The sequence below is a fragment of the Chrysemys picta genome, chromosome 1 (assembly GCF_011386835.1).
Source record: "Chrysemys picta bellii isolate R12L10 chromosome 1, ASM1138683v2, whole genome shotgun sequence".
NCBI lineage: Eukaryota > Metazoa > Chordata > Testudines > Emydidae > Chrysemys > Chrysemys picta.
This window is the reverse complement of record NC_088791.1, coordinates 84,515,464-84,529,549: the sequence shown is the minus strand read 5'-3', so window position 1 is coordinate 84,529,549 and position 14,086 is coordinate 84,515,464. Positions and strand designations below refer to the sequence as shown.

At 45.0% G+C, this 14,086-nt stretch overlaps 1 protein-coding gene across 4 annotated transcripts in view; it reads right to left on the bottom strand.

Moving 5' to 3' along the window:
- ELK3 (ETS transcription factor ELK3) overlaps positions 1-14,086 on the bottom strand; it is a 60,393-nt gene that overhangs the window by 12,645 nt on the left and 33,662 nt on the right. For all 4 annotated transcript variants that reach the window (XM_005306514.5, XM_065560786.1, XM_065560789.1 and 1 more), the window contains one exon: positions 1,224-2,021. In XM_005306514.5, coding sequence (XP_005306571.1) covers positions 1,224-2,021 — 798 coding nt within the window. The remainder of the gene's footprint in view (positions 1-1,223; positions 2,022-14,086) is intronic.

The following is a 14,086-nucleotide window of genomic DNA, read 5'->3' as shown; positions in this document are numbered from 1 at the left end:
AAGTAAAACATTTACCGTTGTTATTACCACAGCTAGATAATCCGCATGCTAGTCTATGCATCTCAGTTCTGGCTTGCCACACTCCAGTTCTTCCTGCTAACTGTACTTTACACTTGGAGTTTTTATGATGTGCATAAATGACAGGTAGAGACAAACAAGCTAATTTTCATTGGAGACCCAACCTTAAATCATTCCCTTGTGCCCAAGTACTGCAGGGCTCTAATAAAAGGAAGGCATAATATCTGGTGAATTCAGGATAAGGCTTAAATCATATCCCTAGATTTCCTTGTTTTTGTGAGTGAGTTAGCCACCCTACCATTTGTTGTTTTATTTTTTGTTATATATTCAATAAATTTCACTTAATATTGATTGCGTGAACTTTTATTCATATAGTCTTTCTTTGTGCATATTTTTACAAATGAATTTCCCCTCTAATTTTACTGTGGTGCAGTCAGACGCAAATAACCTAGCATGATGCAAGCACTAAATCATCTGCTTCTTGCTGACTTTCCTCTTGTCCTTTGAATTACTAGTTCTGTCCAGTGACATTATTTTTAGTGAACTCCACCTTCAGAACAACTATTGTTCAACACTGACACTCCTACAATTGTGTAATTAGTTAACATCCACTTTACAGTGAACAGAAACAAATGGGTATTTCTTAGGCTCATGCAGAAAGGAGACTGCAGCAAATGCTTTATGAACCTGTAAGGCCTTTTGAAATTGAAATTGGCTTAAGAGCCCTTTCTTAGAAACCAATTAATTTGATCTGCTTTGAAAGCTAATGAAAATGTCACACTTTATGAATGGGTGCAGCAAGTGGTACTAAAAAAATCAGCCAAGCATCCCATGACATACACATCCACGTTTTGACGAAGTAACTACGTGTATTTGTTTCTTGGCCTTTTCCTCCTTGTTCTGCATACCTTGAAACTGGTTTTAAACGATAGCTGATTGATGTTAACAGCTGCCCCAAGTGAATGTGTCATTATCCTTCCACCCACTCTGTGAACTGTAATTACTTTTCTCCACATTACCGCTGGGCATGTGTGCAAGAAAGGACTGTACTTTCCACATTTTATATAGGCATCTCCTACACCTTTTTTCCCTCCCCCTTTTCAATGTGAAAGTCACATGAACATAAAACTGATCCTTCATTTAGTCTTGACTAAATTAGAACCTATTTGTCCAAAACAAGAGTATATTAGACAGACATATCTTACCTGTGCAGTAAAGAAAGCTGGAGTCAGGGATCCCGAAGGAAGTGCTGGGCTGTTGAGGGCGATGGAACCGATATCGGTGCTGGAAAGAACCATGGGCGGCGCTGAGATTTCTAAGCCTTTGGGTTTTTTAGCCTTTGGGGGAAGAGATGGAAATTTCGTCTTGGAACCTGAAGAGAGGTTCAGAGGCTCAAGAGAATCTGAGTCATGGCAACTGGACTCAAGAAAGAGGCTCCTGTGATCTGAAGGGAGGGGTGAGTGAGGAGACAGAGACGGAGACCGTGATGAAGACGGCGAAGTAGTAGATGAAATGCTGGCTGTGGTAGGCAACATTAAAGAAGATATTTTAGCTGACACTGAAGAGGTGAGAAAAGCAGAGCCAGCTGCTGCTTCGGATGTCGATGGCAACGACACAATGGGCTTCATCACTTGCTTGTCTGTTTTGTTTGTCACAAATCTTATAACAGTCCTGACTTCTTCCACCGGTGTGTTTCCTTCCGACTTCTCCTCCAGTTTTTCTGTTTTGATTGGCTTGTGAGTGTCTGGCTGGTTCTGCAGGGAGTTGATGGTGAAAGAAGAGTACAGACCAGAATGGATATATTCGTTACGGCTTGTGCTTTTCAGAGCTGACACATTGTGCTTGTGCTGGTCTCTGCCCTCGGAAAGCATCTTACACTCGCTGTCCTGCAGCAAGAGGCTCTCTCTGCTGATTTCCACAGCATGAGGATCCATTTTCAAAATCTCAGGAAAGGAGACAAACTTGTACACAAACTTCTGTCCAATCACTTTCTTGATGATGTTCTGTGAATACAAAACCACAGGCTAACAAGGTTAGTGATCTGGATGCATGGAGTGCATTATTATTGTTTTCTATTTGTATTATAATGCCATGGGGCCATAGTTATGAACCACGACCCCATTGTGCTAGTGTAACGCCGACAAACCCCGGTTGTGGGCGGGCGGGGATCGAACCAACAACTTGCTGTTAGCTAAGGCTGTAGAGCAGACTCATAATCTCTCTCTAAGTGGTCTCAGTGCCACTAGATGGGACAGAACACCACACCCAGGACGTGTGTGGGCTACTCTAGGCGCTGTACAAGCACAGAACAAAATACAGTCCCTCCCCAAAGAGCTTACGGTCTCAGTATAAGACGGGAGGAAACGGATGGATCTAGATAGACAGGGGGTACAAATAAACAATGAAACAATCGTTTACCTGGTTTCACATATATAGGCTGACATTGCTCTTGGCTCAAAGTCAGACAGGCATTTCAGTGAGTATTCAAACTCTTCCTTTCCTTGGGCCTGATTCCATCCACCTACCTAAACATTTATGTTAAACGCCTCCTCATCACATCTAACAAAATTGCCATCTCTACAATATACATGCCGCAACATGGATTAATCACCTCTCTCTTCCCCTAAAGCAGCTCAGAAATATTTTCTTTCCAATGGAAAAAGAGCATTCTCAGCACCTTGGAGGTTTGACCTTCTCCGCCTTTAGATGGGCTGTCGCACTGTAGAAAACTCAGCTGTAGCTCTTGCAATCCCTAGATCCATGATCTCTAAGGGTTAAGCTTTCCTTTCAGATATTTGCAAATTATAAAACAAATGTAAGCAGAGTCTGGATGAGCTCTCCCCGACATCTAGTGGTGAGCTGTGGGGAAAAAACTTCAGAAGCTGATCTCGTTTGCATGGAAACACACACCCTGCCTAGGTGCTCAGCATGATGGGATTGCTTGCCCAAATGATCACTTCTGGCTGGTGTTGGATCCCCCGTCTCCTTGTTATTAGGGAAGGAGTAATAAAGGCTTGTTGTGTGAACCGAGGGCAGCAGAACTGTACCTGGCATATCCCGATGGAGGGACTCACCCTCAACTGAATGGCACTCGCTAGACAGGGGACATGGGTTCCAAAGCCCCATGAGTTGAGAGTGGTATGGGCCCTGTTTAAGGGTTGTTGATGCCACTTGACCATTCCTCTCTCCCATTTAGACTCAACTGAGAGTCTTGTTACAGGTTGCAGAGCTGATCACTGATACCTAGATCTAAGTATTAGACCTACTTTGGAACAGTGCCTCTATTGGAAGAGACTGCACAATGTGCACCAGCAGTTAGGTTCCCCCACTAACAGCTGAAATCACTGAGAGCTGTGTTAAGTGTGTGGGGGGGGCCTGAAGACATCTTGGTGAGTGGCCAGCCAGGCAGCTGGCAAAGAGGCATGGCCAGCAGGGAGGCTGCTGGAGAGGGCCAGAGCACAGCCCCGCAGAGGCGTGGCAATCGAACATTGGGGTGACAAGCAAGTGCTCGAGCAGTGCAGCGTGTAAGTTGCCTCCTTACCCTCCCCCCTTCACACAGGGTGGGAGGTGAACTCTGTGGATGAACCTCTGAACTTGGGGGCTGCACTGGCCAAGGACAGCAACTGTGAGTGAGGTACAGAGAAGGGACAGGCACATTAAAGGGACTTTTGGGTTGCTGGACTTAAGACCCTGAGGAGAAAAGGACACTGCCCAACTTACTTGGTGGTGGGTCTTTTGCTCATGGTTTGTGTTTATGAACCCTAGTTGCAGTGTTTTCCCAAATTAATGCTGAGTTACTTCCCTCCTTTTATTAAAAGGTTTTGCTACACTCAGACTCTGTGCTTGCAACAGGGGAAGTATTGCCTCTTAGAGATGCCGGGGGGTGGAGTGTAATTGTCCCAGGTCACCGGGTGGGGGCTCAAGCCGGTTTTGTGTTGTATTGTTGAAAAGGAACCCCTAGATACTGAACCCGGCCCTTGTTGCTGCTGGCTCCACCTGGCAGAAGAGTTACACATACAAAAACCCATGTTCAAATTAGGCATAGCCCATTAAACCTCTATGCCTGCATATATGTGCTAGTGTGCAGGTTTAGCCTCTATAGTCTTGTGCCGCCAATTGACAATGATCACACGTCCGTCAGCAGTCATGAAACATGAGCTAAATTTGTGACAAATGCAAATGTTTGCACAGTCTTTGATGTCACAAACAAGTAAAATTACCATCTCAGCTCAGAGGTGAGTACAGGGAAATCTTTTACTCAGACACAAAACAGAATAGAAACACAGAAAAAAATCCCAGCTATGTAAATTGTTGTTAGTACAACTGTTCGCTTTTCTTCATATTTGCCCTAATGAAATAATTTACTGGCCCAATCACTTTAATGTTTATGGGGGTTTGACTTTAATGAGGTTTGGATCAAGCCCTAAATCTACTGATGTGCTTTATATCACAGGGGTAGCTGTGTTAGTCTGTGCATCTGAAGAAGTGGGTTTTTTACCCACGAAAGCTTATGCCCAAAAAATCTCTTAGTCTTTAAAGTGCCACCAGACTCCTCATTGGTTTTGATGTGCTTTTGCCCAATTATACAACATTTTAGACCTACAAGGTCCTTGTATGAGTTCATATGCAGTTACATTATGGTACCAGATAACATGGGCCCATGAAAAGGAAGAGAGCAATGTGGGGGGGAGGGGAGGCAAAAAAACCTAACTGGCTTCAAAACTAAGCTTGGTATGTTTCTGGAGGGGATGTATGAGGAGACTGGCTACATGCCATTGTAGGCAATCTGTGACTGCTAGTAGTAAATATCTCCAAATATCTCCAGAGGCTGGTGATAGGACACTAGATGGAGAGGGCTCTGAGTTACTACAGAGAATTCTTTCCCAGGTGCCTGGCTGGTGGGTCTTGCCCACATGCTCAGGGTCTAACTGACTGCCATATTTGGGGATCAGGACGGGATTTTCCCCCAGGTCAGCTTGACAGAGACACTGGGGGGTTTTCACCTTTCTCTAATACAGGAGTGGGTGGGTGAGGTTCTGTGGCCTGCAATGTGCAGGTGGTCAGACTAGATGATCATGGTGATCCCTTCTGACCTTAAAGTCGATTGAGTCTGAGACCTCCATATACCTCCAGTTTATGAGATCTCCATATCGAGGAAGAAGAGAGGGCAGGGGCACTTTTTCAGATATTTCAGAAGTGAGTTTTTGTTTTCTTGGGGTCCATGGTTCTTTGACAAAGGATTCTCCCCTTTAAAAGCCTTTTTGGGGAATACCCCTCACTCGGGTGCACAGCTGTTTCTTATAAGATAAAACTGCTCTGTGGTAAGTAAAGTTGAATGTGAACTTACATTATTCCTGTAAACTTAATTTCTTTTTCAGTCAACCATAAATATCTATTCCAAGACTTGGCAAACAAAGTCTCAGACCACTGTTCTCTTTCATTAACTATTTGTTTTGTTGGTTTAAAAAAGAAATTCAGCCTTAATTCCTATTTATGTATCTAGATTCTTACATGGCTTCCATCACTGTAGGCTCTGAAAGCCTCATATACATTAGCGGATTTATCCTCACCAAATCCCAGTGAGATAGGGAACTGTTGTTATCCCTGTTTTACAAATGGGGAGCTAGACACACAGAGCAAAAGGGACTTGGCCAAGTTCACAGAAGGAATCTCCAGAGCTGGAAATTAAATCCAAATTTCCCAATCTACTCCTTTAACCGCAAGCCCATGCTTCCTCCAGTCTGAGTTGTACGTGAATCTGTCTACATAGATGAAGATGATTACACAAAGAAGTTCAGAAGATATTTGGAATCTAAATGCATGTGTGTGTTGATTCTCCTGGCTTCATTTTAGGACTTGGTTTATGTTTTTGTCTGCTCTGGTGTAGTTGAAACATCGTTCTCAGTTTTACTTCACTCTGACTCAGTTTTACACCTCATACTAAATTTTTGAATTACTTAAAAAAATATATAAAACTCAAGACTATTCCCAGAATATAACTACTTTTCCCCCCCAACATTTTAATTTAAAAACATCTACTTTTGGCTCCTGAGGGTTTGTTGCATTTAGAATTGGCAATGGATGTTGTGCTTGGAAACGGACTCCCAGCACAAAAAGATTAAATAAAGTTGAGAGGCACTTTTACAGTGGAGCAAGCTTGAAACAGGGAAACATTTCTATAAACAGCCATTGAAGGGGCTGGTGATTTTTATGCTTCTTTTGCTATTATTCAAGATAGAATTGTTTTAATACAGGGCCCTTTCAGTACAGCTTTCTAATCTGCATGAGCCTGCAACAAAGTCCTAATAATTAATGATGGGCAGAGCTTAAAAGGTTGAGTTCACATACTCCTCAAACATTTTGGATGCTGCTTTGAAATGCTCAGCCTAAAAACCCACTACCATAGTGTCAGGGAAAATAAGAATGCAAATTAATTAGCCATTTCTGAAACACCATTGTCATATCTGTAGCCAGAAATGCGCAGATTAACCTTAGCTTTTCTTCACCTTCAGGTTTCCTTGTTTGTTTGTCACTGGCTGCGTCCCTTCCAGAAATATGAAAGGTATATCAGACCAGACTCTGAAAGATGGGCGGCAAGGAGATTATCAGCCTTGGCTACAAGCGCTAGCCAAATGGTTTTCTTTCAATATAAGATGGCAAAGGCGGCTGCCTTTGTGCTAATGTCTGCTTCTGCTGAGTTAGGCAACTGTTCACCATGATATCAGAAGAGCAATCACATGCACTTGCCTCACCTTCTGTTTAAATTTCGGATAAATTACCTCAGAGAGAAAACTTGCTTTTATTCACATCTGCTGACCTAGCCATCAGGGTGGGTTAGTGCTAGAGGGGGTGCAGTATGAATAGGAGTAACTGTTGTGTTAGTGTAGTTGGAGGAGTAGAAAACAGGTCCAATGACAGCTTCAGTGCCTCCACTTCCTCAATTTATGAACTGTCTATTGGCCTTATCAGGAGACAGCCATCTCTCTAGTGTTCAGAGCATGGTCTGGGAGCTGGGACACCAGAGTTCTAGTTGCAGGTCTGCAACTGGCTTCTTGAGTGGCTTCCATCAAATCACTCGGCCTCTTGGTGCTCCTCTTTCCTCAGCTGCAAATTAGGGATTATATAACGGTTACCCAGCTTTGTAAAGTGGGTTGAGATTTTTGGATGACTAGAGCTAAGAGGATCTATGTCTGTCCATGACTTTGTGCTAGAATTCCAACCACGTTAGGGAACTCTGTTAAAACATGGCTGCACCCTCACCATGTTATAACATGGTTTGAGTTTTCCTGTGCATACCAGACAAAATCGTATACTAAGCAAGGGAAGGGGGAACCTTGTTAGCATAGTTCTTTTAATGTGGTCATAATTTGATTTGGTTTAGTCTATGCAGGCAAAACTAAACCACTTTATGATATGGTTAGGACACAACCAAGTTGTGGGTTCCCTAATGTAGCTGGGATTCTTCTGTAGAAAGACCTAAAGTGATCGATGAGAGCTGTCTGTCCATCCTGATAGCTGCTAGTATCTGGAGTTTACCCCTATAGATAGCAGGTTTTTTTCCCCTGGGAGCAAATGTACAAACCGTTTTGATGTGAATATTGGTTTGGTTGACGTATGGATTTTTCCCTCATTTTGTTTGTTTTCATTCTAACGGATGAGTACAGAGAATTGTTCAGCAGTAACTTCTGTAATTTGAAACCTTAAATGATAAGAAGTGTTCCAGCACCATCCTTTGATCAGAATGAAGAACACTGCTATTGTAAATTATGATTCACTGACTACTGCTTTCTGCACCAGAATATTATTAGAGTGTGCGTATGCTGGGTATGCAGCTAGGTGTGTGTGAGTATGTTTGTCACATTGTATTTTATTACTTTTTTTTAATGTTGAATTCTTTAGCAGATAAAATTCGTTCTGATTGTATCTTTGGAATGAGCTGACGAAGTGGAAGATTTTTACTTAGCTGGATTTAGACAAAACTTGGAAGCAAATGTGTGTCATGCGTAACACTGACCTCACTCAACTTTTCACTGTCAAGAAATCTTGCATGAATAATTTAAGACAATGGTTGCAGTCATGGATGTGAGTGAGACTGGAATCTGGGGTATTTGCTTTATTGCTGCTATTACCTCCAGCTAACGAGCCACCCTGTGCGGCAATCCAAACATTCAGCAGCTATTCCATTTGATGATGAAGATACTTAACTGATTTTTGACAAAAAGAGCTGCTTGCTGATTCTAGCAGAGTCCCAACTTAGCATTAGCAGCAGAAGTACCCATGCCAGCCCCAGAAACAGTAGTAGTAAGAAGGTACCTCCCCACAACATTCTTTGCACAACACTAACCTTCCGCTCTGTGCCCTCCCCTCAGAACTACGGACATCAGAGGAAGATACATAACTGTGCAGTTGGTTGTCCTAAAATCAATGGTAAAATGTATTATGCTACACAAGGCCTGTCTGTGCACATGTAGTGATCATTAGTTGTTTTAAATATGAGGTAAAGCAATGCTGGGAAAGAATTTTCTGCTTTGGAAAGATATCCTGGTTCCAGTTATTTACTTTTTCCACTTTGTGTTTTCACGGGACATGGGACCGCACACAGCCCCTGAACAAAAGAATTCACTATCTTAGTATAAAGCAATCGATTGCAGATGGCTATAGGCACACTAGGTATGTGTATAGGTATCTGTTCATATATTTAATCCTACCTAAGCATGGGGGGGAGGGACTGGATGATCTCCTGAGCTACCTCCTCCCATATATTTCTGTGATTCTATCAGCCCCCTTCCTTCCTCCCCCCTTCTCTTGCTGTGTCTGGAAGACCCACTCCCATTTCTTAAAAAAAAAAAAAAAAAAAAAATCACAGCCATCCACAGCCTCTTCCTACCTCACTCCCTTCAGCTCATGGCTCTCACAGAGACCTGGATTCCTTCATCTGACACTGCCTCTACAGCTGCCCTCTCTTAGGGAGGCCTCTCCTTCTCTCTCACTCCCCACCCTGGATCAGACCATGGGGAGGGTGTTGGGTTTCTCCTCTCCCATTCCTGCCACTGTCTCTCTCTCCCACCTCCCCCTTCCCAATCTTTCTCTTCTTCTGAACAGCACTGCACCTGACTCTTCTCTCCTTTCCCACTCCATGCTGCTATGATCTACTCTCCACCTAACTCCTCCCATCAGCCTTCCTCTCTGATCTCAACTCCTGGATCTCTCTCTCTTCCTCTCCTCACAATCTCCCACACTCATTCTTGGTGACTTCAACTCCCATGTGAACCCTAGCTGCACGTTTTCCTCGTCATCACCTCTTCATTCCACCTGCAGCCCTAGTCCTCGTTGGGGGAGGGATAGCTCAGTGGTTTGAGGATTGGCCTGCTAAACCCAGGGTTGTGAGTTCAATCCTTGAGGGGGCCATTTAGAGCATTTTGCCCATTGGGGCAAAAATCTGTCTGGGGATTGGTCCTGCTTTGAGCAGGGGGTTGGACTAGACGACCTCCTGAGTCCTTTCCAACCTTGATATTCTATGATTCTGTGATTCAACTCTCTCACACACCAACAGAGCCGTTCGCTTGACTTGCTCTTCACCCCGCACTGTTCTTTTTCTGAGCTCTCTCCTGCTGAGTTCCCCCTCTTTGACCATCATCTGGCCTCTTTCTACATACCCCATGAGCCACTGCTCTCACACCTTGTCACTCACCCTTTCTGTGACTTGCAGTCCATCAATGTCTATGACATCTTGTCTGCTCTGAGCTCAGCCCTCTCTTCCATTGATACGGTTGTTGATTCTCTCCATACATCCCTCTCCTAGACTTTTTTGCTGCTCTCCCATAGCCAGATAGGCCCTGCCAACCTCCAGCCCTGGCTCCCCACCCCAAATATCCGCTTCCTCCGCTTCTGCTCTCATGATGTAGTGCAACTCTGGTGGAACTCCTGTGACCTGGCTGACTTCCTCCACTACAAATTGGTTCTCTCCTCCTTCAGTTCTAGCATCTTCCTAGCTAACCAATTATAATTCTACAACTTAATTGACTCCCACATCCACCATCACAGTCCCCTTTTCACTACCTCTGACTCACTCCTCAAGCCCTCCCCTTCTGCCTCCACTGCTTTCTCTGCACAGGTTCTTGCTAATTTCTTCCAAGAGAAATTCCAAGTGACCTTCCCCCTCTCCTCCTACAACCCTCTTCCTCCCCTGTCACAGATGCAGAAGTTTCTCACCTGCTTTCCTCCACTAACTCCTCCACTTGCACCAATGGCCCCATCCCATCTACTGATCTCCCTTGCACCCCCTCTCATCCCCTACTTTACTCTTCTCCGTAACCTCTCGCTCTCCTCTGGCTCTTTCTCCTCACAATACAAGCATGCTTTAGTCTCTCCTATTTTTAAAAAAAGCCATCCTTGAGCCCATTGGCCTTTCCAACTATTGCCTCTCTCCTGTATCCCTTTTACCTCTAAGCTCACTGAACGCAATCCCTGTCAGGCATTTCCCTCCTTCAATTCAATCCTCTTTGGGGCAGGGAGTGTCTTTTTGTTCTGTTTGCACAGCCTCTAGCACAATGGGGCCATGGTCCACGAAGGGAGCTCCCAGGCACTACGGTAATACAAATCATCATCATCATCATCATCATCCTAGACCCACTCCTATTCTGCTTCCACCCCCTGCACTCAACTGAAATCAAAATCGCTCATGACCTCCTCCTAACCAGGACTCCATCCTCATCCTTCTTAACCTGTCAGCTGCCTTCAATACAATCAACCATTCTCCTCTTCTTGAAATCCTTGTCCTCCCTTGGTTTCCATGGAACTCTGTCCTCTCCTGGTTCTCCTCCTGCTTCTCCTACCTCACTCCTTCATAGTGTCCTTCAAAGGATCCTCCTCATCCACCCCTCTTCAGTTTTCTGTAGGGATTTGTCAAGGACCTGCTCCTAACACAGCACCCTCTTGGAGTGTTGCTGGGGCTGTGCACTCTCTCAGGTCCAGTTACTCCAGTGGGATGCTCTGTAGCACTCTGGCAGTGATGGGTTCTCAGGCCGTAGGCTGAGCCCTTCTGGATACTTCTCTCCCTTTCAGAGTTCTGGGGAACACACAAACAGCTCAGTAGCCGCAAAAGAAAAGAGAGGAAAAAAAAAGAAACACACAGGCTGTCCCAGCCAGGACATTGGCCTCTCTTCCTTCAGCGGGGCCCCGGGTGGGCCACAGTCCAACTCAAAGTCCACTGGTTTTCCAGCAAAAATTATAGGAGACAACCTCCCCTCTTCAGCCACATTCCTTTTAGGCCAGGGTGTGGGCTCTGCTTGCTACCAGGCCTCTTCCTGGGAGTTGGGAAGCTCAGCAATCGGCTCCCCTCTCACAGCTGCTTTTACTGAGCTGAGTGTCATGCTTTTAAACCCCTCCTCCATTCCTGGCATGACTTGCAGGTGCAGCAGGTTGGGGCTACTCCAGCCCAGAGCAGCTCCTTAACCCCTTCTAGGCTGGTACAGGGTTTATAGACTCTCTCATTGGGTCCCTTATCTTCTCCATCTTATCTGTGGCTAATCTCGCCTGCAAACAGAAATTCAGCTACCATATCTATGCTGACTCACAGAGCTACCTCTCTTCTCCAGACCTGTCTCCTTCTGTCCAGGCTAAAATTTGAGCCTGTCTCTCTGACATCGCCTCACGGATGTCTAGTTGTTAGGTCAAGCTCAACATGACTAAAACAGCACTCTGAATATCCTTCCGCAAGCCCTTCCCACTACAGTCTTTCTCAATCACTGTGGACAAACCCACCATCCTGCCTGTTACTCAGGCCCATAACCAGGGTGTCATCTTCAAATCAGACCTCTCTCTAGGTCCTCATCTCCAGGCTGTGTCTAAATATTGCCAATTCTTTCTACACAGCATCTGTAAGATACAGCCTTTCCTATGCATCCACACAGCTAAAACTCTTGTCCAGGATCTCCTCATCTTGATTACTGCAACATCCTTTTCTCTGGCCTGGACCAATGTAATCTTGTCCCAGATATCCATTCAGAATGCTGCTGCAAAGATCATTTTCCTAGCCTGCTGCTTTGACCATGTCACCCTCCTGGCATCCCTCTGCTGGCTCTCCTTCTCTTTCGCATCATACATAAACTACTTGTCTTCACTCTTCATGTGCTTTCACTGCCTGTCCCCACATTATCATATCTCATTCACTTCAAAACCTCAGCTTCTGTCTTTGATCAGCCTGTGATACCAGTCTCCATTGCTTGCTTTTAAATGTTCAAACAAGCTTTCTCCCAAGCTGCCCCTCACATTTGGGAGGAACTTTTCGGTAAACATCTGCAGAGCTATCTCAGTATCCTCCTTCAAATCTTTCCTTAATACTCTCCTTTTCTGAAGGAAGCATGCTCAGTTTCTCTATGGGGATGGTGCGTGTGTAGTCGAGTCACTTGTAGAAGCTGGGAAGGGATGGAGCATGCTTAGTGAGGATGGAAACTTCAGAGATTTTAGTTGCTAAAAGACATAAGGCTGGTCTATACTGGGAACTTACATGGTATAGCTCTGTCGCTCACCGAGGTGAAATATCCTGAGAGACATAGTTATACTGACCTGACCCCCAGCGTGGGCAGTGCTAGTGGATTACCTACACCAATGGGAGTGTAGGTATTATCTACATTGAAGTGCAGCAGCTATGCCACTGGAAGGATTTAAGTGTAGACATACCCATAGATCTCTACTGAGCAAGCGTGAACTGCAATTTTTCAGAGGCTTACAACTTGTCCAAATTTGGGGAGATTTTCACAGAGGTGGCAAAAGGCAGATCCCTGCCACAAAGGCCAATCCCTTACCACATTTCATGTCCCTGCTCCAAAGTACAGGGGCCCAACCACTGTTCAAAGTCACCTGAATTTTTTAACATGGTCAGAAAAACAGAATTTTCCCTGGTGTGATGGGGTATTCACTGCACACAGGACTGATGGGGGTTAAGGCGGCCAGGTAGGCCAATTAATCCTCAGGCTGCACTTAGAGGAGGGAGCAGGGAGCTAATTGAAAGCAGGCTCAGATAAGCAGGAACGGGCGGGGCCTATAAAGCCAGGAAGCTGGCAACAGAAGGAGGCTGCTGCTGGGAAAGGGCAGTAACTCCCTGAAAAAAGGAAGCAGTGTTTGGAGGCTGCAGAACGTGCAGGCTGCAGTCACTCCCTGGAAAGAGGGAGGAGGGTTTGGAACTGGTACACCCAGAGAGAGAAGGGGAACCAGAGAGCAGGATGCCATCCAGGGAAGGAGCAGTGTGGACAGAGAGAGGAAAGCCCACAACTGCTGGGCTGAAGGTCCCTGAACTGGAGTAGTGGGTGGGCCGAGGTTCCCCTACAAGCCACCTAGGACATGGCATAGACTGGCAGGGCAGTGAGCTGGAAGACTGCTACTGTAGAGAGAGACTTTGGTACCCCAAAAGGGGGAACACTAAGTGACCTAGCTGGAGGGCTAAGTCACAAAGGAGATGCTGAGTGTCCTGGAGCATGAAAGGAGCTGCAGACCAGAGAGAGTCGGAGCAATGCTGTGCAAACTGCAGAAGGGAACGTCGGCCTGAAGAGCTAATCCAAAATGCCAAAGGGAAAAGGATTTAAATTTGCCAATACATGGAGGTTTTCACATGCATAAAAGTAATAGCTGATGTTTCTGACAGGCAAAAATGTGTAAAAGCAGGAACATCCTGTCAGATCTGCATGAAGGGTGAGTACACAGTGCCCTTCTTTAGCAGTTCCTTTTCTGCTGGTGTTGTGTTTGGATGATAGGAGACAAGCTTTAATTTGAAACTCCAAAATTTAAAAAGAAAATCCAGTGAACCTGCTCCCACAAGTTCTAAAGAGGAACCAGGAAGTCAATAGATTATCAATGCATATTTAGCAACTATAACTGGGAAATCAAATGACAAACAATACAATCCACAACACACTTCTCCTGCACTGTTCTGTATGTGGATTTTTATACAATTCCAGCTGCAGCCCTTAACAGCACATCATGGTTACTCTCAAAGTCATGGCTGATGAAATTGCTGTCAATTGTATTTTTTTTCCTCAAATACTGGAATTAATTCACGTTTAAACTCAGA